The sequence below is a fragment of the Camelus dromedarius genome, chromosome 17 (genome assembly GCF_036321535.1).
Source record: "Camelus dromedarius isolate mCamDro1 chromosome 17, mCamDro1.pat, whole genome shotgun sequence".
Classification (NCBI taxonomy): Eukaryota; Metazoa; Chordata; class Mammalia; order Artiodactyla; family Camelidae; genus Camelus; species Camelus dromedarius.
In genome coordinates, this window is record NC_087452.1 from 491,330 (window position 1) to 518,520 (window position 27,191).

Here is a 27,191-nt window from a genome sequence, read left to right on the forward strand (position 1 = left end):
CCCCCGTCTCCCCGCGTGTCCGTCCCCCCCGCCCCCCGTATCCCCGCGTGTCCGTCCCCCCCGCCCCCGTCTCCCCGCGTGTCCGTCCCCCCGCCCCCGTCTCCCCGCGTGTCCGTCCCCCCCGCCCCCCGTCTCCCCGCGTGTCCGTCCCCCCCGCCCCCGTCTCCCCGCGTGTCTGTCCCCCCCGCCCCCCGTCTCCCCGCGTGTCCGTCCCCCCCGCCCCCGTCTCCCCGCGTGTCCGTCCCCCCGCCCCTCCCGTCTCCCTGCATGTCTGTCTCCAGGCCTCTCGGCAGTGTCTCCTGGGTTTCTGTGCAGGGACCCCGGACCTTTCTGTTAGATCCCTTCCTGTGTGCTTTATGCTGTTCGATATGAACGAACGTGGTATTGGTTTTCACTCCGTCTCACCTATTTTGTATTTATTTCTGGTGTGTAGGAACAGGGTTAGTTTTTATATACTGACCTTGCCTTCTGCAGCTCTCATAAACTTGCCTCTCGGCTCACGTACTGCTGTGTGGTTTGCTCACGCGTTCTGCCCACAGTCGTGTCTGCTGAGTGTCGTGGCAGGTTTACTCTTTCCTTTCCAGCTCAAAGGTGGGAATTTTTTAAAATTTCACTTCTCCTCTTGACTCGTTGCACTGGCTGTGCCTCCAGAGCAGCTGTGACTAGAAATGGTCGCCGAGGGCGGTGCAGACTTGGCTGAGGACGGAGGGGAGGACGGTCAGCATTTCACCGCGAGTGCGACGTCAGTGCGGGATTTCACAGGGACTCTGCCAGGTCTCTGCTAAGCTGCTGAGTTTCGTTGTGACTGCGCGTTGAATTTTACCAGATACCTTCCTGAGCCTGCTCGTGACCATGTGTCCCCTTCATTCCACTGATGTGGTGAGTTGTGACCGACTGTTTCAAAGCCAAGATGATTGGGGTGAACTCTAGTGCAGTGGCGCTTGTCCCTGCTGGGAACGGCTCTGACAGCCCCTTCCGGGCCACGGCCACACGTCCACTCCCACCCGGGCCTAGTTTGTGCAGAAGAGCCTGGGGCGATCCCACCAGGGCCTCATGGTGGGGGGAGCCAAGAGTTCTCGGGGGTCCATGGGGAGGACACCTTGACTGGGGGCTCCGGGAGGGACCTGCAGGGTGAGGCTTATCAACAAGTAGAGGATGTTGGGGTCGGGGGCAGCGGGGCGGGGGGCACCCACCAGGGAGAGGTGGGATCAGAGAGGGACTGAATGAGACTGGGTGTGAGCGGGAACTGCGTATTCAGGCATCGAAAGCCATTTTAAAGATAACTTGGACTTGATTCTGTGCACTTGTGGCTCCACCGAAGGCTCCTCCTTGGGCGTGTGTTTCGGGAGCTGGCTCCTGCTGCGGGCGCTGTGAAGCATGTTCCCGAGTGGAGCGGGGCTGGGGGCTGGGGTGGGGGGCAGCTCCCAGCTGTGAGGCAGAGCAGGTCCTGAGCCAGGACGCTGGGGATTAGGCGAAGCTGGGTGTGGAGCCTGTGGTGGGAACATGTCGGCGCTGGTGAGCGATGAGAAGTGGGGGGAGCTGCAGTGGAAGCAGAAGTGGGGCCTTGACTGCCCCCACCCCCGCCCCGGCTGCAGCAACCCCTGGAGCGCCTCCCTGCAGCCTCAGCCCTCAGTGCTTCAGGGCCGGGCCGGGGAAGAGACTGGTCCAAGTTTGGGGCAGGTTCCCACCGCGCTGGTGCCGCTCCCAGTGCGTCTCCTTGAGGGGGAGCCGCGCCCTCCCCACTGGGGCAGTGCTGTCCTCCGTGTATGACCGGTGCTTGCGCCCTGCCGCCACCCAGGTTCTTGGGTGGGAAACCATAGGAACCAGCTCACCTGAATGAAAGGGCGTGCGTTGGTGGGATCCTGGTGACCCCAGACCTGGTCACCCTACAGTCTGGATGGGGCCGGACGCTGGCTGTTTTCACCTCTGGTGCCTCTGCTCTGGTGCCCTTTCCCAGAAGAGAGCGTGCCTCCTCCCAGGTGGCCGCCCGCCCCTGGCGACACCCGCTGCATCTCCTGCTCCCTCCCTTGGGCCCAGCAGGAGGTGATCAGCTCTGTTGGTCTTCCTCAAACCCACTTGTGACTTGGTTGGTTTTCTCTGTTGTTTGCTTTCTGGGTCATTGATTTCCACGCCTGTTTTTATTATTTCCTTTCTTCCACTTGCTTTGGCTTTAATTACCTGGTTTTGTTTGTTTTCCCAGCGTCTGAGGGTAGACCGCGGATCGTGGACGGGGCATCCACGATCCACCTGTAAACCGTCAGGTTCCCTCTGGTGACCGTTTCAGTGCGCGGGGTGGGTGGGCCGGGGGCGCCGGAGGTGTGGGCAGATTCACCTTCAGGACTGGGGCTCTTCCTTCGGGGGCCTCCCCTCACTCTCCACCATACCCCGAACACAGAGTTCTGATTTTCTCTGGTTTCTGGATAAGTTCTTGGGAAAACCTAGCAACACGGTGTCCCCACAGGCTCCTGCCTGTGTTCGTCGTCCTCTGGGGCCTCCAGGGGGTCTTTGGAACTTTGTCCGGAGCTCACCAGGGCAGTCAGCGAGGAGGAGCCATTCAGCCACGTGGGCAGTTAGCCTCCCACTGTGCCGCCTCTGTCACTGGCCATGGGTCTCCAGCTGACTGTGGGGGCCAGATGCAGGGTTCCCCCCCGGCTCAGCTGCCCCCGTGAGCTGAGACCCCCGCTCTGTTGACCCTCAGACCTGGCTCTCCAGCCCCCACACACACACCGCCTAGCTGTGAACACATTCCTCCTGGTCTGTAGTCTCCCTCCTTAGACGCCTCGTCAGGGTCACAACCAGCCAGTGCCACCGCCTCTCTGAATTTTCTCAACCTCCTGAGGCCTGGCGCCTGGTCTCCTCCTCGGGCACCCTGTGTGGTACTTCAAGTGCTGTCTCTCTCCCCGGCTGAGGTAGTGGTGGCAACCTTGTCTCTGGTCCATCCTGGGGCCCAGCTGGTCACTCGGGTCAACAGAAGGTTGGTCAGCAGAGGGCGGGCCTGGGGCCGGGGGCCGCCTTCCCTTGTTGGCTTCTGCTGGGCTCACCAGACGTACCCGGCATCCACCGGGCCGAGAAGCTGGTCTGCGGTCAGTAGGTCAACTTCTGACTCATTCAAGAGAGGGGAGACCTCAGCAAGCCTGGGGAGGCCGGCAGGTCGGCCATCAGTACCCCTAGCCCTGCCATCAGGAAGGAGAGTGTTTGGCCTGATGTCGGGGTACGCTTGACCCTGGCGAGAGGTGGGACATGCTTGCGAGGGGCTCCCTTTGGGGGTGTCGGAGCCGCCTCTGCTTTGGGACCTTCCTGCAGGAAGGATGGGAAGTGTGGTAAGTGCTCTTCGAAGGTCTGTAAGAACACGAGGCCAACAGGTGTTGACCAAGAAGAGGGAAAAAGGACTTAGGACTTGCGCTCTCATGACCGGGGGCTTTTCCCGTGTGACTCTTAGTGCTCGCTGCGGCGAGAGGGGGAACAGAGGCACCGAGGGCCGGGCCACATTCCCACAGCCCACGCGTGGCAGGTCCCGCAGAGGGGCCGTCTGGCTGGAGGACCTGGATGCAGAGCTGAGGTGTCTGCTGGCTTGTGGTGACACCTGGACGGATGCCTCCGTGTCCCCTTCCCTTGTCTGTGCCAGCCTGACTGCCAGCAGCGGGGCCGCCCGGAGCCTCAGGACCGTGTCCTGCATGTCCTGGCCCGTGCACGTGTCTGGAGGCTGCTTCTGAGCATCTGTGGAGTGAGGTTGGTGGGGGCCCCCCCTGCACACATGAGCTGCTGGCCTCCTGCTGGGGCTCAGCACCGTGAAGTCCACAGGGCGGACTCGACGAGGAGAAGGTCTTCTCTCTCCCCTTCGCCAAGAGGAGGAGGCAGGGCGGCTGGAGGACCTGTGGTCCCTGGTCACTGTTGTCCCCACCTTGTGATGCGCCCGGGAGCAGAACTCATGTGGCAGGTCCTGGTGGCCTGACCTGTACAGGGTGCCTGTGTGGGGACCAGAATGGCCAGAGCCAGCCAATTTAGGGCCCCCGCAGGCCTGGGAGAGGGACGACGGGCTGTGCGGGGAGGCTCCCCCAGCCATGGTGTGTGGTGTGGGTGGGGTGGGGAGAATCCCCTCCCCCGCCTTTCACTTCCTGGACGTCACTTAGGTCCAGCAGTCAGGCCCGCCCTCCGGTTGTGCTGGGTGACCCTCCAGGGGTGAAAGGTCAGCAGGCCAGACAAGGCGCAGAGACACGGTCCCCACAGGTGTGAAGCAGTCAGTCCCTGGCACGTGTGGGCGCACACGTGTGCACACGCATGCACGCACAGATGTGCACCAGTGCACGCTCCTTCTGGCTCTGAGCAGAGTGGAAGCCCTGCGCTCACTCCTGGGACCCTCTCTTAAGGGGCCGTGGGGGCAGGCATTTTCCTTCTGGGACCGGGGTGCACACTGCACGTTCTGGGGACATCTTGCCTCCTTCCTTGGCCTGGGCACCGAAGCCTCTGGGTCTTTCCAGAAACTCGACAACTCTCTGAAGGGTGGAGGATTGTGCTGTCACAGACGGGGCAGACGTGCTGGGTCTGGCGGTGGCTTGAACCGCGGCAGCTTCTAGAGGAACTGACCCAGGGCCTCATCGTGGTGCTTCTCCGCCAGAGGCCTTCTGGGAGTGTGGCTCCGGGTTGGATGACCCTGAGCTCTGGCCCCACCCTGCTGTCGTGCAACTGTGGGAGTTCAGGGTCCTCACTGACATCCACGCGTGGACCTGGCAGTGATGGTGACTGGCTCTCTGTTGGGAGTAAGGAGGGGGCCTCCTGAGGAGGCTCCTGGAGGTCACAGGGTGGCTCGGGGCTGAGCTGTGCGTCTGACAACTTGCACGTGTAAGCTTAGGTCATCACGCGTGCACGCTGCCTGCCCACCGGGTTCCATGCCAGACACACAGAAGGGACTCAGCTCCTCCCATGAATCCCCATGTTTGCAGAGGGATCAGTGGATCGCTTAGTATGATAACAGTTAGAATTTCTAATTATGAAACATGTTTAAGTGTAACGGGAGCACAGGTGGGAGAAATAGTTGTTTGGACGAGAGGGAAGAAGATGCTGCAGTCAGGCCTCAACTGCAGCCATGGAAACCAGCCGCGGCTGCCGAGGGCAGAGGGGACGGGCGGGAGGGATGCTGGGGGCTGAGACTCGGGGGCGTCCCGACCCAGGCGCACCCCCACCAGTCTCCCCACTTAGAAGCAGGGCAGCACCCCCGTTGCCCCGACCCAGGCGGGATTATGGAGGGGCTGCTGGAGGGCTGGACTGGGGCCAGGACAGTCGAAGCCCACAGAGCATGTGGGCAGGGCCTTGGAGAGTCTGCAGGGCTGGCAGGCAGGATGTGGGAAGAGGCACTTCTGGCAAAGGACAGTAGGAGCCAAAGGAAGCGCCGTGTCTGCGGAGCTGAGGCGGGTTCTAGAAGAGCGGTACAGGGCCTCATCCCCGTGGCCCCCGAGGGCCAGGCAAGGCTTGCGGGTGGGCCTGCAGTCTGAGCAGCGTTCTGATTGCCCCTGCGTGATGGCTCGTCTCTGGGCGGCGCCAGGGCCCCTGGCTGGCCCCGGGGGCTGTTCCGAGCTCTCAGGGGAGGGGGAGGAGGGGGACAGTGCTGCCCAGAGCCCAGTCTCTCTGAGAGGCACCAAACACGGCCCCTGCCTGCTGAAGGTCACGGTCGTGGGCGTGACCTGGGCCCAGCCGCCTGCTTCTCTGACTGCTTCACCTCAGGGTGTGCTGCAGAACGTCTGAGCGGACAGGGAGGGCTGCTCTGGAATCCTCGGCACCAGAAGCCCCCGTCCCACCAGCGCTGCCCTCTGACCCGGAGCTGGGCTGTCCCCTCACGTGGTGTTGGAGCAGTAGCTCTGAACTCTGGTACTTGCAGCCGTGTGAAAAGCAGCAGGCAGCAAGTCGAACGGTGCGCCTCCCTCCCCAGCTCTGTCTTTCCATCCTGCAGATTTGAGCTCGGGGAGCACACTGCCCAGCTCTGCTTATGTCCAGTGGCACCTGGTTCCCTGCTTTCGGGCCAGGTTCCTTTCTCCGTCACTACTTTCTGCAGGTGCTGGGCTGGGAGGCTGCGTGTTATTTCCTCTGCAAACCTCTCCTTGCTGCCTTCGTGCAGCTGTCATGACTTCACTGATGCTCAGTGTGCCCAGGCCACCGGTCTTGGTGCGCGGAGCGGTAATCAGGCCATCCTCCTGGGCCGCAGCCTTCTAGTTCAGCGTTTATGAACTGGAGTTAAAAAAATAAATAAGTCAGATCGCATCACTCTCCTGCTTAAAGCTCTCCAGTGGCTTCCCCGCTGGTGGAAGAGGCTGCGCTCCTTGGCACAGCCGGGGCCTCCCTCCCGCCTCCCGTGCCGTCCGGGGCCGAGCTGTCGGTACTGCTTTCTCTGTGCCCGAGCGGGTCAGCTGCTTCCCAGGGCGGCCCTCACGTTTGTATCACCTCCTCGGAAGCCCCATGGTCACCACCCTCCCCCCTGGGCTGCCCGCTGTCCTGACAGCCCTTCACCATGGCTGGCATCCTCGTCACTCACCAGCTGTGCTCAGCCCCCCAGCCCCCTCGTGCGCCCCTCGCTCTGGGAGGGTCTGGGCACCCAAGCCACTAGGCTGGTCTGCTGGCTCCTGGGCTGAACAGCTGAAGAGTGGACGTCGGTGGAGACATTGGTGTGGGGAAGCCAGGTCCAGAGCAGGGGTCATGCAGAGAGGGAGGGGCCAGGGCACCTGCACGGGGGTTGGGGGTGGCCACAGCAGGCCGGGCACTCTGCTCTGGGGACGGAGGGCAGTGGGGCTGGAGCCTGAGGTCCCGGCCCCAGGCAGAGGGCTGTCCACGAGGGGCTGATGCCCCACTTCCAGTTTCTCATAGGGAAGTCAAAGCGTTTTTATACAGATATTCTGGTTTTGTAGATGCTGGGGATTGAGTCAATTAAAAACTGAACCAAGCTGCTCCTGCCCCCGGTTCTTGGATTCTTTAATCAGTGGAAACTGACAAGGGGCCAGACAGGAAGTTCATGCCAGGCTCTGCTGCGGCTCGTGCTGCAGCAGCAGGAGCCAGACGAGGAGCACGTGCCCTGCGCCCTCCCGGGGGTGCGGTGGGGGGCGGGCTTGGGTGGCCTGCGCCCCCGTGGTGGTCTGTGTGCAGGGGTCACAGTACCTGCTTCTGCTCCCAGCACCTCAGAAGTGGCCGCTGCGTTTTGGCCTTTCTGTGTCTTGGTTTACGCTTAGTCCCTTATGGTTTCTTTGTATCCTGTTGCTGGAGGAGACAGTTGTCCACACGCGAGCACGGCAGGTCTCAGCCTGTCTCAAACCCATGCCACCTCACAGGCCAGAGCAGGACCACGGTTCACAGACCACAAACAGGACTTTCTTTCTGTCCCGACCCAGCGTTTACCCGTCCAGCAAATGCTCCACGACCTCCCTGAGCTCAGAGCTTCAGACCCAGAGGTGCGGGTCCCTGTCTGCAGTGCCAGGTGCAGAGATCAGGACTGGGACCAAGCAGCCCCTACTGGCTGGCTGCTCCGGAGGAGCTGGGGGACCCTGGCTTTCCCAGGCAGGCGTCCAGCATGGCCCATTAATCCATGTCACTGCTGCTTTTGTTGACTGGGCCCTGCCATTCCTCATCATTTCAGGAGACTTCTGTGGTCTCTGCTTTTGTTACAACCAGGGTGACGTGTAGGTGGCGTTAAGAGGGAGTGAGACTGCAGGTGCCTGGGCTCCAGTTGCCCACGGCTTGTTCTCTTCCCTCTCCCATTGTCTCGGCGGCCGTCTGCCCCGGGGCCAGGCTCTCCTGTCCCCCGGACGTGGGCACACAGGCGGGTCTCAGTGCTGCAGCCTGTGCGAGTCCACGCCTGCAGCTTCCCTGGTGGAAGGCCGTGGGGGCCGCAGAGAGGCCTGCGGGTCTCAGCAGACGGTCTTGTGACAGAGCGTTTGTCAGAGTTTTCTGAGGCATCAGTGGCTCCTAGAAAACGTGCGCTGAGTAATGAGGGGCAGAGCGGGGTCCGAGCTGCCCTCTCTTCCTGGCCCTGGGGTGGCTTTGTCAGGGATGCTAGACCAGTGGCCTGGCCTGATTGCTCATGGACTCTGAGCAGCTGGACTTGGTCCTGGGGTCAGCATGCTGCCCGGCTCCAGTCCCCACTCTTCTGGGCTCTGGCCTGGAAGGACCTGTCTGGTGGTCGTGGGGGACCTGCTGCAGCCCTCCTTCCGGGAGGCGTGCACCTGTCTGAGCTGACTTAGGAGGGGAGGGGAGCTGCCTTCTCCAGGGACACTTTCTCCTCCGGACCCAGAGCAGGCACATGGTGCATCCCAGGGCCCCCACGTTAAGGGGACGTGGCCGCAAGCTCTCGGCCACCCTCCCAGGGACCGCAGCTCAGAGACATCACACACCCCATCCTGAGTCTTAAGCATTGTTGGAGCCAGAGTTTGAGCGTCTCTCTTCCTAAAGACTAGCACTCTCCCCTCCCTCAACCTTCTTGTAGGAGCGCCATTCTTTTTATTGTTACAGCAGATGTTTACCACGTGGCCCTGGGGACAGAGCCGTAAACACAGAACCTTCCTGACCTCCAGGAGCTTACAGTCTGGGCGGGGAGCAAGTCTAGACCGGGGTTGCTGGTGGGAAGCGGCAGATTTAACACTCAGATCTAGTTTTTTCTGCCTCCAAAGCCTGCTCACCTGACCCCGACTGTATACCGTCTTTTAAAGTAGAGCGCATCGCTGAGCTGAAGGAAGGGGTGGGGGGCGCATTTAGACCCATCGCGGCAGGGGTGGTCATGTTCCTCAGGTCTCTTTCTGTGGGTGTGACTGCTGCCTTGTGACTCCAAGAAACGCTACCTGGAGCTTGTGGGAAGTGTGTTAACTTCTGCCCATCCCAAAGTGGTAATTCAGAGTCTGTACTTCATCAGAATCCCAACTGAATGTGCTTTGACTGTCTGGGAAGCTGTTGTAAGATGTCTCAGTGGCACCCAGTTTAGTGATTAGCCAGTGATTTTACGTTATCCAGACACGCGGTCCAGGGTAGGGTGATGTGGGTCCAAGGGCCGTGAGGCTGGTGAGCTGTGCCCCTAGCCCAAGTCGCTTTGCCTGAGTATTTTTTGAAAGCACTGCACTTAGGACCGTTAACTTACCTCTGGGATACGGCATTTGCTACATCACACTTTTTTTGAACGTAGAACTTGTGTTCTTAGAATTTTGGAATTTCTCTTATTATTTTCTCTTAGCCTGTGTGTTACGTAGGAAGGCATGTCATGAAACCCATTTTTAACTTTCTCATCGTTGACTTGTAATTTAATTACATTTTCATCCGAGGAGTGGTCCGCGTGACACTGCCACACTGAAGTCTGCTCATTTATCCTCGTGGGCGGGCCCAGAAAGAGGGGTTGACTTTGCAAGTGTCCCAGTCAGCTCTGAAGAGAATGCAAGCATTTATTCCACGTGGGAATAGAGATTCTCGAAAGACGTTTACTGGTTCTTTCTTGCTAATTTTAGTATCCAAATCTTCTAAGTCCTTACTAACATTTTCTCTGCAGTCCTAGGAGAGGAGCATTCGACATGCCACCGATAAGTGTGGTAACGCGCAGGTTTTCTGTACAGCTCTTCAGCACGTTAAGGAGTCTCCTTCTGCTACTGGTTTACCGGAGGTTTTTTTTGGATAAATGGGTGTTGTATTTTGTCAAATGCTGTTCCTGCATCTATTTGAAGTTGGCGTGTGACTTTTCCTCCTTTTGTTTGTTAATGTGGCATGTGGGTGATTTTTGTACATTAAAGCTACCTTGGGCTCCTGGTAGAAATCCCTGCTGATCATGTGGTGTCATCTTTTTCACGTTATCGATGGACCTGGTTTGCTAATTGTTTAGTTAAGGATTTTGGGGCACCCCTGCTGCTGGAGCTCAGAGCCTGAGACGGGCAGGATGTGGTCCCAGAGGACAGCTAGGCGCTTCCAGACCGCGTGGTGACCAGGCCCTGCTCCCCCCTCGTAGCTCTGAGCTCTGGGGTGGTCACTTAAGCCTCTCTGTCCCGTCGTCTGTGATGGGGTCACAGTGACCCTGCCCGCCTCCCAAGGATGGTGGGCAGCACGTGGCCCTCAGCAGGGTGGTGCTTCTGCGGTGTCCTCCCTTGACAGTGCGTGGTGGCGGCACAGTGGGGGGTGACCCCCACACAGCGCGGGTTTCCCTTCATAAGTCCGCATCGTTGCAGCCCCAGCCCAGCCCCCTGCTGCCCGGCTGACAGCTGACATGGGCTCTGTTCTCTTCCCAGGCCAAGGAGCTGGAGAGCCGGGAGGCAGAGCTGAGACGCCGCGACGCCTTCTACAAGGAGCAGCTGGGGCGCCTGGAGAAGCAGGTGAGCTGGTCCCGCAGGTGGAGTCCGCACCTCCATCGCCAGCCCTGCTGCTGTTTGGGAAGGAGCGACAACAGCGTGATCCCCGCTGTGAACACATGTAACCTCGTGTCGCTGACATGCTCCTGGGCATTGGGAGGTCGGAGGCACCATCTCTGTTTTCCTGAGGTTGAGCCTTCAAAGTGGGTGAGACTCAGACACAGATGGCCTGCCCTTGCCTGAGCGACTTGTGAAAACTCACTGGGGGACTTGCTTACTTTTGGGGGCGATTTAATCTGTTGATCGTGGCAGTTTTCCAAGAAACGGCTTAAAACATGGATAGGGATGGTTGGGAGGTTAAAACGCATGGTTCTCCCTCTGCCCGAGGTGGTGGCCGCAGGACCCCAGCTGCCGGCTGTCGCTGGCAGGCCCTGGAGCCACGGTGTGGAGCTTTGAAGTTGAGGGCCTGCCCGAGGGCTTGGCTCCCGCAGGCTCTTCTCCAAGCTGGTCACCCTGGAGCCAGGCAGCAGGGGCGGGACGGGCTGCTCCGGCTCCCGGTCACCACCCCCCCCCATGCGCCCCTGCCACATTCAGGCGGTGCCAGACCTGTGAGGTGCGCCATGCGGAGGGTGGCCCTCGCGGCCCTGGCTACCTGCAGCTGTGATAAGGACTGTGACCTGAGCCCGCGGCGGGGACAGCCCGGACAGCAGTGGTCCTGTGGGCCCGTCCTCTCTGGGTCCGGCTCCTGGAAGTGTCTGGGGTAGGGGGGCGGTGAGAGGGACGTGGCCTCGGGGCGTTTCCTCCTCCCTAAGCCAGCGGGGGAAGGAGCGTCCCTGGCTGAGCGCCCCCCCTCCCGTCGCCCTTCCCCTCTATCCCCAGGTCAGTCCTCACTCCTCCACATGCAGGCGCCGCCCTCCTGTGAATGGGGCTGTGAGTGTGTCCCGGGGATGCGCGGACCGCCGACCCCCAGACTCCAGCACTTTGCACAGAGGCGTGCCCTGGCGGGAGGTGGGGCTGGGGCACGCAGGGCCCGGGGGTCTTCTCAGGGAACTTCTGCCTCCTGGGGCACAGCGTCTGACGGCCTCCTGCAGTAGCTATTGCTTTTCTGTTTTCATGAAAGTTCTGCTTCATTTGTTGAATTGCTCAGACCCAGACACTCTGCTTTCTGCGCGCACGGCCCCCGGCCCTCTGGCCATCCAGCTCCTGTTTATTTCCTTTTAAGCTTAGAAATTGATGGTGGAAAGCTGTTCGTGGGCGACTGGGATCAGCTACCCGATCGCCCTCGACCCCAGCAGCTGGGGTGGGGGTGCGGCGGGGTCAGCCTGGCTGCAGGCCTGGCCTCGACAGGCAGGTGCAGGAGAGCCTGCAGGGTCCAGCCAGCTCTGAGGGCAGGGACATCCTGACCCCCCTGCACCCAGACGGTTCCTGGGAATCATGGTGCAGGAACCACGTTTCGTCGGGCGCCCAGGCTTCCCGGTCTTTCTGAGCCGCTGTTCCTCGCGCCCAGACCACCAGACCTGAGTGAGTAGGTTTCTCCATTTCACTGCGGAGGGAGGCGAGATGCTGGGCTCACCAGGGCCCTGTGACGGTCTTGGACCCCCAGGAGCAAGCCGGGAGTGATGTCCAGCACCAGCGGGAAGCAGAGGGCAGCGAGCAGGGGGTCTCTCCAGCCACAGCGCAGGCCATGCAGAGCAGCGAGGGGACTGGCTGCCCACCTGGTGCTCGCTGGCACCTCGGAGGCCCCGTGCTGGGCGTGTGGTGGGAGAAGCTGTGGTACCTCCTTGACCAGAAGAGCCACGGCCCCGAATCTCTCGCCATCTCGCCTGGGCTCAGGGCCGAGGCTCGGTGCACTGGGCCATCTCCCACAGGAAGTGTCCCGGAGTGGGCCCCACGCTCGCCTTGCCAGAAGTCAGCTGTCCTGGGCAGGGGCGACCCTGTGCACCACCCTCCCGCAGAGATCTGCGGTGCTGGTGGCCCTGCGCCCCGCCTGCCTTCTGCCTCAGCCTGGGTTCCTGGAGGGGCAGCGAGCAGGCTTTGGGGCCCAGCAGGGCTCAACCCTGGCTCTGCTGCGGGAATGGGACAGCCTGTGACTTGAGCAGGTTGTTTAAATTCCACAGCCTTGGTTTCCTTATCTTTGAAGCAGGAATTTTAAGACGGACCTGCCAGTTGCCTGGGGGTGAGTGGTCACTATTGCAGAGCAATCACAGAGTAGTGGACAGACCCGCTCGCTAATCCCACGTTAACGTAATCCTGCCCACTGCCAGTGCAGGGACAGTTGGGATAGTTGTGGCTCCTGCCTCCCAAAGTCCACAGTCCAGTTTGGAAGGGGAGGGGACGTTGAGGATCAGGGCCCAGAGGGGAGGACTCCTGAGACCCACTTCCTGTGACCAGAGAAACCCCAGCTCTATGGAAATGGCCTCAGAGCTGAGGGGCGAGGGCATTTGGGGGCCTGGCTTCACGGGCTGAGAGGGGAGGGCCCCCCTGACTGTCCAGCACTGGGGTGTGAGTGGCGGCGCTGCCCCTGGTTTTCCCTCTGCTTCTGCTCAGACCTTCTTTAGGGGCAGCCGTCCCTTGATCCCGCCAAGCCTGCAGCCTTCTCAATGCTGAAACTGAACGGCCCGTCTCAGTGTTCGGGGGTGTCTGAGGAAGGGGACTATGTCCAGGAACTCTGCTTCACAAGAGAAGGGGGGCTGCAGTTGCAGCCCCAGGCGACCTGTCTCACACTCGGTGGAGCTGCTGTGGGTACAACAGGCACCAGGTGTGGCGGTTCAGCCTGTGCCCCAGATGCTGCGGCGGGGTTGGGGATAGCCAGGCAGGGCGGCCCTGGAAGGCTGTCATCTGGGGTCCCCAAAGCTAACGGAGCCAAGCCCCGAGGCCTGGCAAGTCTGCAACCCACAGAACACAACCCTGCTTCACCCGGGGTGCACTGCAGGATGTCCTGTGGATGAAGCAGCTGGTCCTCACTGGAGGCCTGCAGGAACGAGCTGATCCAGCCACACACACGCTCGAGGCTCAGGCCAGCGCGGGGGCGCGTGGGTGTGGGATGGCCCTTTACAGGAAGTCCGAGCGTGGAAACTGCTCTGAGCTGTTGGAAGGTGGATGGCTGGCCCCTTTGGAAGGCTCATGGGTGGGCGAGGGCCCCTTCCTTAACCTGGGTGCTGGTTACAGGGTGTCTGGTGATGGGGGCTTGCTGGAAGTGTTCGGCCGGTTTTGCCGTTTTCTGTGAGAACATGACACTCAGTAAAGAGTTGGCGATGCAAAGCCTCAGGCACCAGCAGGCCCCCCACCACTCCCTTTTCCGCACACATGAGGCCCTGTGTCCCCAGGCCCCCGGGTCTGTGTTCTAGCCCTTGTCACACTGTCTCGTGGCATCTCCCCTCCAGCATCTGAGCTCAGCGTCCTCTGGGTCTGATCCATCAGGGGTACGTGGGGTCTGGCAGAGAGCAGGTGGCCAGTAAACGTGTGCGAGCAGAAAGGTGGGCTTCCAGGAGGAGGCGGCTTCTGAGGGCAGAGGGTGGTGTCCTGAGTGGGCAGCTTGCTGTGTGTCAGGGCAGCGCCCCGACAGCGATGACCAGGCACAGATTGTGGAGCACTCTCAGGGTGGCTCTGGCCTCATGGTCCCCCAAGGGAACTGCAGTTTCCTCCGGAAATTCCAGGTGCAGGTGGGGCCCAGGGATCAGCGTTTCGGTGAGCGGTGACTAGCTCGCTAGCTCGCTAACTAGCAGGCGCTCTGACATCTGAGGAGTGCTGGGCTAGCGTCCTAGGTAATTGCTGGGCCCCCAGACCTATTCCCGGTGGCCCCGGTCCCGAGCGTCCGAACGCTGACGTCCCTGCATGCGTTCTGCCCAGGGCGAGGCTTCGGCCCAGCACCTCGTCTCCTTGGTGAGCCTAGGTTTCATCCCCATGTCCTAAACCTGCAGGATGAGTGAGGCATCCATCAGGTGGGGAAGGTGAGGGAGGTGCCAGGAGAACCGAGCCCACCAGCTGGGCCCTGCAAGCGGAGGGACGTGGCGTTTCCCGCCCGGTCCTCTCCGGCCCTCCTCTCTGTGGGCCTCGAGCAGGTGTGCTCCAGCTTGTCTGTGCTCTCAGGGGAGGCTGGGATGGGGCCGCCCGCTGCTCTGGGCAGCTGCATCTCCTCCAGGCAGATGTGCTTCAGAAATGGAAATGGCCCCGGGCCGCGTCCTCCTCGTCCAGCTCCCCGTCCCACACTCAAGGCGGCCGTGGAACTGAGTGCCTTGGTCTGTGCTACACTCGCTGTGGGTGGAGGGCTCGGCTACACCTTGTCCTGCTCCCGGGCTCAGTGACAGTGGTCATGGAGCAGGTGAGCCTGGAGGAGCCTTAGGGACAAGAGTGGTTGTGGACTCAGGAGGAGGAGGTCCAGGGTCGGGGTGCAGTGGCTGAGAAGGTGGCGGGGGCGGTGGTCTGCGTGAGGCTCAGCACCCCAAACAACGTCCTCCCGGGACGAGGGCCGTGAAGTCGTCCCCAGCTGGACGATTCGGGGTCTGCCCGCCCGGCCCTCTCCCTGTCCCTGCATGTCCTAGACTCAGTCCTATGCCTCCTGCACCCCCACTGCCCCGTCACCTGTCACCTAGACGAGGGCATCGTCCCTGGCAGTCCCTGTGTCCCTGTCCGGATTCCTTGCTGCTTTGTCTGAGCTTCCCCGCCCTGCCTGACTTCACCTGCTGGCTCCTGCGTGTCCCTCGGACTCAGCCCTGCCTCTCCTCGCCAGAAGCCCCTGTCCTCCGGCCCAGCACAGGGTTTCCCAGTGTTTCCCGTGCTGGCCTCCACAGCCGATGTCGTTGTTCCTGCCCTCAGTGACCTCCAGGTCAGGAAGTGATTCACATTCACACATCACAGCACCGGACGTCCAGAACGTCCAGAGAAAGGGGGAGCGTCCTCTGTGCTCAGCACCCCACTGCCGGCCTGGAGGGCTATGGCCTGTGAGCCTGCCCATGCGGAGGTCAGCCGCAGCCTCCCTTCAGGACAGAGGCCTTTCACCTCCCATCAGCAGCAGCTCAGGCGCCCCCAGGCCCCACGGACGTGAAACAAGGTGCAGACGCACTCACATGCCCTCGAGAGCCGTGGGCGATGTCACGGGAAGGGCTGTTGTCTTTAAAGACCTCTGGGCCGTGCACCTCGCCCTGTGCCATTTGGATAAAGCAGCCAGTTTGGAGGCGTCTGGTGCTTGATGCCCGCAGTCCCCGGTTCTGGGGCGGCACCAGCAGGCAGGCTGGACCTGGCACCTGAGCAACAGCGCATGAAAGGCTTCAGGCTTCCCGGCTTGCTTGAAGTGCTTTGGAATGTGAGGAATTCTGCCCTGGATTCTCAGCAGGGAATGTAGGGCCCAGCCTTCCCCAGCTTCCTGGGGGAACGCAGGCCGTCCTGGTTCAGAGGGCCGGGTGGTGACGAGAACTCCAGCTACTAGATCCTGCAGGACTGGCTTGCTGGTTGCCAGCGGGGGCTTTGCTGGAACTGCGGGACCTGCGGGCACCTCTGTGTCCCTGGGGCACCTGGCAGGCGTACTGGCCTCACACCCACTCTGTCCACGCCCCGGAGGCACGGTTGTCTGGCCCTGAGGCAGCTGTTCACCAACCCTGGGGCCACAAGCGGGGTTGCTGGCCTGGGATGGGGGTGGGAGTTGGGCAGAGCCCACAACCCTGGGAGCTCACAACTCTGGGAGCAGCAGCAAGGTGCTGGGGGCAGAGTCAGTGGCGTCCGGGTCCTGGATTGCTGTGTACAGTGGGCTGTATGTGGTGGTGGTCCTCTGTCCTTGTCACTTTGGTGTCTGTGTTTGGTGACATTTGAAGGAATGTGGTAAAGTTCAGTTGTGACCACTTTCTGTTTTCTCAGCAGTTACAGGAAACATCTCAGTTTCCTCCTGAATGTGTGATCCCAAAGCTGTAGGCAGAGCATCCCGCGTGGGCAGCTGCCCCGGCGACCCTCCACGTGCCGGCAGGGACTTCATGGGGCGTGAGGCCACTGCACAGAAACTGGCTCTCAGCAGGCTCCAGCAGGAACGCTTGTCCTGTGAGACACGGCCTTGTTTCTTTAGGTCCACTCTCGGTTGTGCTAATGACGGAAGGAGAAGTAAGAACAGGAGGAAAGTCTGAAAGCTCTGGTCAGTGAGCCAGGGAGAGGGAGCGTGACAGAGAGGCCTGAGCAGTAGGGCAGGGCGAGGCCGGGCGTGAACGGGCCCAGAGAGGAGAAGCACACGGACTGCAGAGCTAACTCGCTGGGCTGCGAGTGGCTAACTGCTGCCCAGAGTCTCAGCAGCAGAGACAGAGGAAGAGACAGATGCACGCGAACCTCCTTAGTTCTCAGGAGGAGACTGGGGACGGATAAATTAGAAACGAGGGAGGCTTGTACCTGCAGGTGGGGGGACGGGCTGGGAGGACACGGAGCAGTGGGGCATCTCTGAGTACAGTTTCTATGAATAGTCTGACTTTTGAACCATGTTAATATTTTGCTTTTTCAAAAATTAAATCAACAAAGATGGGGTTAAGATGAATACAGGCAGAAGTAAATGAAGCTAGCTACCCGCCGGCGGGGCCACCCGGCCGAGGAGCAACCGGGTTAGTGCAGGAGGGCTTCCCGCGCTCTCCCGCTCCTTCCCGTGAGGTGCGGCTGAGAACCCCAGAAGTGTGGGTGCAGGGCCAGAGGAGGGGGGCCGGGGTGGGAGCCTGGGCTGGAGGGGCTCACGGCCCCACCTAGTGACAGGACACAAGCCCAGGCCAGTGTGCCCGGGCCCCGCCTCGTACAGACGGCTGCCCAGGGGGCCTCCCGCTCCTCCAGATGGAGGGGGTCCCACCAGCCACACTGGGGATCAGGTGAGAGCCGCCCTGACAAGTGGCCCCAAGAAGTGTTCTTCATCCTGAGGGGCCAGAGATTCCCTTCCTCCCCCCAGGGACCCCAGGTGGCTCAACAGCGTGATGGAGGTGGCTGGGGAGCACTGGCCTGGGGAGTGGTCCTCATCCGTGGACAGGAGAGTCCTTTCTCCCACCTAGAGACACCAGTGCCTTCTCAGCAGCTGACAGGTGTGCTGGATGGAAAATCATCAAGGGCACGCGAGGTCGGGGTGTGCGAGGTCGGGGTGTGCGAGGTCGGGGTGCAGCCGCCCGGCAGGGCCTGGCTGCCCTGGAAGGACACTCCAGCAACAGCCGTGTTCGCGTTTTTAAGCACCTGTGGAACCAAAATAGTTTATATCCTGGGTCATAAAAGAAACCTTAAATTTAAAAGAATTGAAACCAACATGTGAAAATGCGTGGGTTACAGCGTAAGCAGGGTTGAAAGGGAAACTTGCAGCAGTAAATGCTTCATTAGAAAAGAGGAAGAGTTTCAAATTAAAGATTCTACCTCAAGAAATTAGAAAAAGAAGAGCAAAATAAACCCACAGCAAGCAGGAGAAAGGGAACAGGGGAGGTGGAAAGAGAAAATACAGTCCTAACAGGAAACAGTTGAGAGAATTAATGACACAGAAGGCTGGTTCTTGGAAAGAATGAGTAAAATCGATAAACCTCTGTCTAGCAAGACTGACAGAGACAGAGGGACACACGTCGCATGAGCAGCAGTGAGACAGGTGGTCACGCACATCCCTCGGCCACCCCTCCGGGGAGGAGGTGACCCCACCAGCAGCTTTAGGCTCGTAAATTCAACGATGCGGAAGGAATGGACCAATTCTTCAAAAACCACGAACTACTAAAACTCAGCTGAGGTGAAGCTGATACACAGAGTAGTCCTGTGGCCGCGAAAGACACGGACGCCACGACTGTAAACCTCCGGGAGAGGGAGTCTCCAGGCCCAAGCGGCTGCTCTGGAGATCGCTGCCAAACACGTAAAGAACGGAAACCAGTTCTACACAATCTCTTCTAGAAAAAGGAAGCCCCGGGGAGACTTCCCAGCTCACTTTATGCGGCCAGTATCACCTTGTCAGACAAGCAGTGTGACCAAACCAGATGCAAGCGAAAACTGCAGACCAGGTTTCTCATGAATTTGGACACAAAATCCTCCACTAAATATTTGCAAACCAAAATCAGCAATGGATGAAAAGAATTTTTCTTTAAAAAGAATAGAGTTATATACCATGTGTATATAAAGTGGGTTTTTTTTCTGGATGTGCAAGGCTGGGTCAGTGTTTGAAAATCAATTAAATCCATCATGTCAAGTGAAGGGGGAAAAACCATATGGTCATATTAACCGACAGAGAAGTATTTGACAAAAATCAACAGCCACTCATGATACAAAAAACAAAAAACAAAAACAAAAAACAAAAAAAAAACCCCTCAGAAAATCAGGACCAGAAGGCGGGAGCTACCTTAACTTGTTAAGGACCATGCACTGGAACCCCGCAGCTGTCACCAGGGTAAGGACGGGATTCTGAGCGCCCTCCCCCTAAGATGGGGACCAGGGCATCTCCACTGTCCCTCAGGGCACCAGCGAGACACTAGCCTCTGCAGTAGGACAAGAAAGAGAAATGCAGGGCTTGTGGATTGGAAAGTAAGAAGTGGAACTGTTCCTGTTTTCATGTGACACCGTCATCTGCTTGGAAAGTCCTGAGGAATCAAAACCAAAACCAACCGTGGCACGAATAAAGGCACTCAGCACGCTCGCGAGACCCTAGACCAACACATGAGAGTCAGTCGTGTTGCAGACTGCTGTGTTCTGACAACATCTGGACGCTGAAATTAAAACCATCCATAGCAAGTGCCATAAAAGGAGAAAACGATGCAATGGACCTCATCAAAATCACAAGCTTTCGTTCTGTGCAAGACCCTGGGCGGAAGATGGAAAGAGAAGCTATGGACGGGGGAATGTGTTTGCAAACCACACACCAGACAAAGGCCTGGGATTGGAACAGAAAGTGCGCTCAGCTTGCCAGCAGGAAAATAAATAAATAAAGACCGACAGTCCAATTAGGACAATTAGCCGAGGGGACACAGATGGCAGGTGGGCACATGAAAAGACACCCAGCCTCGTCAGCCAGTGGCTGCGCAGCTCAGCCCGCTGTGTGCCACCCACACCTAGATGTCAGGAGCGTTCCAGAGATGATGAGGGGTGTGGATGTACTCAGGACAGAGGAGCCGGCCAGAAGGAGGGCCCCCGAGCCAGGTTCGGGTGCCTTGTCTGAGCAACACAATGCATAATGACAGAAATGGGTTATAATGCACTGCATTTTAAGGAAAGAATTTGAGTCCATTCTGATACGAAAATATATGGAAGCAAAGGAGGAGAAGGAAAGGGAACCTTTCTTCACAGAATGACGACCGCTAACCGCAGAGACGGTTATCAACAGCCTCTCCTTTGCTACTATCATAATGATAATCAATTCATTGAAAACCATGAACTGATGTAAGGCTGACGGGGGCTGGACTGTCCCGCGGTCTTACAGCATCGGTCCTCGGAGTGTGTTGTGGGGGAAGGGCGGGCAGTCAGCCGCTCCCACGCAGCAGGTCACCTCGGAACGGCCGTCATTAGGGTCGTGGGTCCTGTGAGCCAGGCACGCAGACAGGGCACAGGACGGGCCCCCTCTGCTTCCTAAGGTCCGGACGACTTCCCGTCTGGTGGCTGGAACCATCTAGAACTGTCTTCCACCCCGGCCTCTGGCAGTCAGTTGGGACTTCCCAGGACTGTTGGCGGGACGTTCACACGTGTCCCCTCGGTGTGGGCTCTCCAGGGTCCCAAAAGAGCCAGCGTTTGTGATCTTGACTCCAAGGCCCTGTTGTGTCTCGTTGGCAGTCACAAAGCTGCCCCCGGGGGTGCAGGAGGGGTGTGGCATGACCTCGTGTGCCAACCAAGCACATGCATGGGAGACGTGCCGGCCATCCTACGAATGGGGCAGCCTGTGGCCACCACCTCAATCCCTCACCTCAGTGACGGCACCCACCAAGGATGTGCTGTCACCTGCAGCTGAGCCGAGCGTGCGGAAACAATTGTCCAAACCCACGCGGAGGGACCTTCTCCAGAACAGCCGTCCTGGACCCTAACCCAGCATCAGTGTCCTGAGAGGCCAGAGAGAGGGTGGGGACAGGGCAGCTGGAGGGTCAGGAGGAAGCAGGTCAGTGAGGACGTGCCCGATTGAGCCCCAGATTTAAGGGCTGGTGGTTCTTGGGACAGTTGGAAAAAGTCAAATATAGAGCACATTTTAGAAAATGATTCTCCTGCTGCCATGAAGTGTCCCGGCCGTGGTGGTCGCCGCGTGTTTACGTAGAGAGTCGGCGTCACCTGGCTCGTAGGAGATGCTGCCGGAGGGTTTGGGGGTGAAGGGTCCTGACGCCAGCTCTCAGCAGAGATGGGCGGAACCCCGTGGATGATGGATCTGGGTGAAGTGGGTCTGTCTTTGGGTTGCACACACAGGTTTGAAAATGTTCAGGATGAGAACCTAGGGCTGGAGGAAGCCTGCACACGTGTCCCCTGAGCAGCAGACGTAAGAGTTCTGGGAGGATGGAAGGAGGCAGGCTGTGAGGAGGACGAGGCAGGGGAGGCAGCCAGGTGCCGCTCTTGGCGGGAGACGTAGAAGGTTCCTTCAGTGCGGAGCTTCACCCTCCCAGCAGAGCCCGGCGGGGTGGGGGGGGGGTGCGGGGCGGGTGGAGAACGCGGTGAGGAGGGCTTGGCCGCTCCCCCGTGGACTCACTAGTCCCCTCCTCCTCCTCCACCGAGGCTGCCTCAGTTCCCACGACTCCCTGAGAAGTGACCCCCCCCCCAGTGCTTGCTGGGCATAACTGCGTTTCTGTCTCTCTGCTGGCACAAAGGGCTCCAGCAGCCAGGGGCTCTGCTCCCCGGGACAGGGCAGCGTGGCCCAGGCCTCCCCTCCACGCAGGGTCCCAGGGTGGGACCCCCCCGCAGCCCGTGCTGACAGCAGTGAGGCCCGTCACTGGAGACGTGTCCCATGACAAGTGACACTATAGAAGGCCCTGTATCTCCACCCCTCTGCACTCACCTGTGTCCTTACGGCCTGGGCTCACACCGCTGCCAGCTGCCCTCTGTACGTTTCCTCGCCCTTCCGCAGCCTGCAGAGCCGTCCAGTCTGGGACAAACGTGCTCCATGTCCTGTTTCGTTTTCTGGAGCTCAGGTGGAGGGCGAACCTGTTCCCGAGTGTCCCGGTCGCTTGTACGTGAGGCTGGCTGTAAGGGCACCGGCTGGGAGGCTGGGACCCCGAAGCAGGAGCAGCCCACGCGGGCGGGCAGGGGTGTGGACGGTGTGGCGTCTCCCGAGGGTGGCCCTGGGGAAGTGGTGGCCGTCGGGCTGGGCCGAAGGGCCCTGGGGGTGACCCAGGGGTGCGACGTCAGTCCTGAGTGACGTGGGGGCTGCCGAGGAGTCCGAGCTCCTTGTCTGCTGTCTTCCCGCCTCTCACGCCCCTCGTACCAGTGCACCGTGCGGGGAGGGAGGGCTCCCCACCACGGGGGCCTGCAGGGGGCCCAGGGTGGCTGATGAGGGGAAGGGAGCCGCTCCGGGAGTCCCTCCAGGTCCCCTGCCCCTGCCAGCTCACCAGGGGGGCCCGTGTCAGCCCCCTGAGCCCAGATCTTGTGCAGGGAGCTGCTGGTCCCCCCACTGGGGTGGTGGTCGGGTGGGCTCAGCTCCCTGGGAGAGCAAGGGCCTGGGGCCGCTGGTCCGGGATCCTCCCTCTGCGTGGGGTCCTGGCCCCTGAAGGCTGACCCTGCCCCGTCCCGCCCCATCGTCTCAGAGCCGGCACGTTAATTTCCTGCCAGGCCAGCAGTAGTGGTCTCGGCAGCTGCGGCCCCTCAGAACCATCTCCCTGCAGTCGTGAGGCATGTCACCCAGTCCCCCACAGGAGCCCACGTCCTGTCTAACAGGTGGCCTCGGCCTTCCCTGCCGCCGGCCCTGTGACCCTCGAGAGCGGCTGCTGCGTGCTGCTCGGGGCCAGACCATCTTGTTCAGTTTTTCTATGTGTCTTATGTACGGGGTCACTCCCGGTCTTCTGAGCCGCTCTGACGCGTGCTGGCCCTGCCCCGCGGTCCCCTTCCCACCCGCCTGTGGTCACAGCCCTGCACCTCCTGCTGCAGCCTGGCTGCGTTATGAGATGGTCTTGTCAGCCGTCTCTGCCTGTGCTGCGCTGTGCTTGCAGATACGGAGACAGAACCCGGAACGTGGGGCCTCGTGGGGCCTGCGGGGCCCTCTCGGTGCCGCGGCATTTCCTGTTGGCGTTGGCGCGGCCCCGGGAGCAGACGCACGGACGGTTACAGGTGTGTCCTCTTGCTCTGCTCGTCCAGGTGTTCCTTGTGGGAGGAGAAGAGCTCTTGTCTGGGTCTGTCCCTGCTCTTGGGTGGAGGAGTGCTGGGTGCATCCGGCTCCCAGTCTGCGGACAGACGGTGTGCGCTGTGTCACAGCACTTCCGGGCGGGTATGCCCAGGTGCTCCTCAGAGGCAAAGTCCCTCTCCTGGCGGTGATGCCACATCCTGCAGAAAGGAATTCTTTTTCCAGGGTCCTTTACAGCTGCTAGTAAACACTTAGTGAGAACCCTTACGTTCTAAATGTTAAGCTGAGTTAATTAGTAATTTTTGCAGTAAAGGGGGGAGTTATTTTCCACTTAAGTAATGATGTATACTTGGTATGTGTTGAGCTATGTTATCCCCACAAAGCCTGCTGTTTACCAGTTTTCTCAAACTGCTCTAAAATTAGAAGTTGGAATCATAGGAGGTGGGAAGCCATGAAGAAAACTCATCTGTGTTTTGGAGAAACAAAAGGTCTGACGTTTCCGCTGAGAACTGATGATGGATTGAGCGTGTTTGCAGTGATTTGGGGCAGTAGAGGGGGTCCCTGAGCGAGGGTACCAGAGTTCCCACACGTGCATTTTCCTTTTTTCCAACCCTCTTTCCTCTTTTGATTTTCTTTTCTAAGAAAAGTCTCAAACCAGGAAATATCAGAGAGCTAGGAAACTTACTACAAAGAACCAAATTTTAGTGTCCCACTGCAGCTTCACCCTTTGAGATAAAAAAAAGTCAGATGTTTCAGCGGTTGGAGTTCTTTTTGGAGCAGCAACTTGGCCCTTGGAGCCCACGTGGTGTCCTTGGTGCCCGTGTCTGTTTCCCAACGTCCCCGTGGTCTAGCCTGGGTGAGTGGAGTCACCTGCCACTCAGGTCGATCACAGTGAGCCTGGCATTCCCACACCCCTAGACTGCCCAGGTGGAGAGGCCTGAGGTCAGACCGCCCAGAGTGGCACGGCCAGCTGGCCCTCCCTCCCAGGCAGCAGTCCTGGGGGGGAGCACTCGGTTTCCGGGCCTGGACAGCACCTGCTCCCGCTCCTGGACCAGGGCCCAGCCCTCAGAACCCCCCTCCTCCCTGTGCACCCCCCACCCACTCCTCCACCCGCAGCTGCGTCCATGTCCGGCAGAGAGATTGGACGGCCCCGTTTCGCTAAGGTCCTTGGAGTCTGCCCAGCGGTCTGGACTCCTTGGGAAAACCTGGCACCTCAGTGGGACTTAATTTTAAAACACATATAGCAAAGTCAAGTTGAACTCAGTTTGACAGATACTTTGCTTAAAAATTCTTGTAATGTAATCGTTTGCAGTAAAAGATAGGAAGGATTTCAGAGAGTGATGCACGATGATTTGTGACATTTCAGGGAGGCGGCAAACACACACCGTTTACACCCAGCCGCACCTTGGCTGTGGTCTGCAGCCTCTGGGGAGAGGGGGGGTTTCTTCTCTGGGTGGGAGGGAAAGTTCCGCAGGTGGGAACTTGCCACTTTCATGAGGAGAAGGGGCCTCGGGGGCCCAGACCCAGGAGGGCGGCCGTCAGCAGGAGATGGGAAGAGAGGGCTGCGGGGCTGTGAAGTCCTGGGACCCAGACCCTGGAGGAATCGAATTCTGGTAACTCTGGCAGAAATAAGGTGAGGTCTCAGATGTGAGTGTTCAAAGTTAAGGCTGCCCGAGTGCATTGATTTCCTTAAAAGCTTGCTCTGTGGATGCTGTTTAAATATATTTATTAAAACACCCGAATTTAAACACTGTGACCAAGGCCCATGTTTTTAAAATAGAAGCTCCTTTACTAACAGACTTTTATAGAAATAAGCAATGGTGTGTCTGAGTTCAGTCTGTTGCCGTCTGTTGTCTAGTTGAAGCATATTAGGGAAATCCCGCCTTGCACAGGTATGTGCCTCACAGAGGGAGGTTTTGTGGGCCCCCAAAGTCTTCAGAACACCCTTTGGGAGTCTGCCTGTGGATGACAGTGGAAAAGACGGTGGGGAAGGCCGTGGGGATGACGGTGGGGAAGGCCGTGGGGATGACGGTGGGGAAGGCCGTGGGGATGACGGAGGGATGACAGTGGGGAAGGCCGTGGGGATGACGGTGGGGATGACGGTGGGGAAGGCCATGGGGATGACGGTGGGGATGACAGTGGGGGTGACGGTGGGGAAGGCCGTGGGGATGACGGTGGGGAAAGCCGTGGGGATGACGGTGGGGATGACTGAGGAAGGCTGTGGGATGACAGTGGGGAAGGCCGTGGGGATGACGGTGGGGAAGGCCGTGGGGATGACAGAGGGGATGACTGTGGGGATGACGGAGGGATGACGGTGGGGAAGGCCTTGGGATGACGGTGGGGATGACGGTGGGGAAGGCCGTGGGGGTGACTTTTCAGACAGAGATGCTGTTTGTTCTGAGGATGAGGCCTGTCCCTTTCCAATTACTGAGCGTCGTCCTTTCCTGTCCCCCAGAGGGCCTGGGCTATTACTGGCCACCATCCACTCTCTGTATGTTCCAGGCGAGCTGGGTGACACAGGAGATACCCCGTAACTTGCCCCCTGCCATGCTGCAGTCCTCGCATTCTGACTCCGTTTCCCCGTCTCTTCTGCTCTGACCCCGCTGCCTGCTTCCTCACGGCTTCTCAGGTCACTTTTTCCTGGTGGCTGCGGGGGAGCCACAGCTCTGGGGGACAAAGGGGGCCGGTGCCGAGGGAGGAGGCCCTTGTGCCCCTGGGGCCCCAGCCACAGGCATCCTCCAGACTCTTCCTGAGCCCCACTTGGAATCGGGAGCTGGGGTCGCCTCCAGAGCACCTCATCCCCTTCTTCCAGGACAGCACCTCTGCCTTAGGATTCAGCCTCACTCCCGGAGACCCCTCCAGCCCCACCCCGGCCCCTCATCTCCTCGACTCCGCAGGTTCCTTTGTGATTTCATTGCATGCTCTGGGGCCTGACGTGCCGTCAGCTAGACCTGGTCTAGGGTAGCACGCGGAGGACGCATCCTCTCCGAAGTTTGATGAAACCCTCTGTCTGGAGTCTGTCAGGCTTGGTATCTGCGGTGAGTTAGCCTGGCAAAGGGAAGCTGTCCCTGTAGGGGCAGCCCGGTGACTGCACACGAGTGAGGGCGAGGCCACAGAGCAGCCTCCCCCAGCCAGCGCCTCCTCCAGCCTCTCCCCGGCCTCCCTCCGGTTCCTCCAGCTTCCCTCTGGCCTCTCTCTGGCCTTCCCCCGGCCTCTGTCCGGCCTCTCTCCAGCCAGCTGCAATGGACACAAGGCCCTTCCCCTGAGGACGCACCGTGATGACAGAGGCCACATGGATGCTGGAGCAGGAAGGTAGAGGGAGCCCATGGGGGCATTGACACCACAGCTTCATCCCTGGGTCTGAGCCCCGGTTGCTGTAGATTATCATAGCTGCATCGAATCCTGACTGGTCAGGAGACCCTGAGACATGGCATGTGTCTCACACTGGAGCGAAGGCACAGTTGAGAACCCCCTTCTGCTGCACCCAGCATGTGTACCCTCACTCAGCAGACACTGGCTGCTCTTCTGTTCCAGGCCCTGAGCCGGTTCCTGTGGCTGAACCGTGCCCCACTCGCCGCGTACTGGGTTCCGAGGCGCTGAGCTGCTCTTGCGTGCGGTGGGACTTGTGGAGGCCGTGGGCCGTGGAGGGGGCAGGGCCCAGTGGAGAGAGACAGGGGCCCCTGGGTGCCAAGGGGTGGGGCCAGAGATGCACCCTCCCCTGCAGCCAGTGCTGGGAGAGCTCGCCAGCAGGCAGGGACCGGAGACGAGGGCTGAGGCCGGGAAGGCGTGTGGGTGCCTGCCTCCCCTGTGCACTCATTGCACAGAGGCGAGGCCGCTGGGTGGGCTTGGAGAGAAGGGAAGCCCTGGGGTCATGCAGGGCTGCAGGTTGCAGGGCCCGGGGGTGGTGGTGGGCTACAAGGTGGCCAGAAGGGCGGGGCGCCCAGCACGGAGAAGCTTGAATGGACGATGGAGACACAGCCGCACTTTCCACGCACCTGCCAGGACTGTGCTTTCTACCTGGTCACCCTAGGGCCGGGCTGCGCACCTCCCACACAGAGCTGCCCTAGCAGAGGCCTGAGCCCAAGAGGCCCCCAGTGCAGGGACGTGACCACATGAGTCCACTGGGATCCCACGTCACTGCAGCGCCGGCCACGGGAGAGCAGAGCTCAGTGCCTGAGGGGAGGCACGTGAGCCTGACCACTGCAGGCTCAGGGTCTGCTCCACTGACATGGGCAACCAGGGATGTGGGCTCCACGCTTGCAGGAGGCTGGCCGCCTCAGGCAGGTGCAGAGGGCATGAACCCCAGGGAGGAAACTGGCCAGTTCTGCGAGAACAGTGGACGCTTCTGGAAGGTGGTGGCCTCAGAGCCGCTGTGAAGAGCCACTGTGAAGAACTGTGCCTGCACCTTGGAGCAGCCCGGGGCTGTGGGGCCAGGGTAGGGGGCAGAAGCAGAGGCCAGCTGGCTCTGCCTCGACCCCCGCGGAGGACAGAGGACGAGATGCTGTGTCCCGGACTCAGAGGGTGGCTGCCTGATGCATCAGTGCTCCCCAGCCACGCCCACCAACGCTCCCGGAGTCGCGCAGCCCCCGCCCTCCACCTGCCTGAGCACTCATGAGCCCCTCGCGCCCCTGCGGCAGGTGTCCCTGCCCACGACCGCTGCACCCTTCCCTCTGCTCCCCACACCT

The 27,191-nt window shown here is 60.1% G+C and overlaps 1 protein-coding gene across 1 annotated transcript in view; it reads left to right on the forward strand.

The window, feature by feature from the left end:
• The window catches only part of CHCHD6 (coiled-coil-helix-coiled-coil-helix domain containing 6), a 120,562-nt gene that overhangs the window by 66,214 nt on the left and 27,157 nt on the right, over positions 1–27,191 (forward strand). Inside the window, exon 5 of the mRNA XM_031471092.2 lies at positions 10,236–10,319. Coding sequence (XP_031326952.1) covers positions 10,236–10,319 — 84 coding nt within the window. The remainder of the gene's footprint in view (positions 1–10,235; positions 10,320–27,191) is intronic.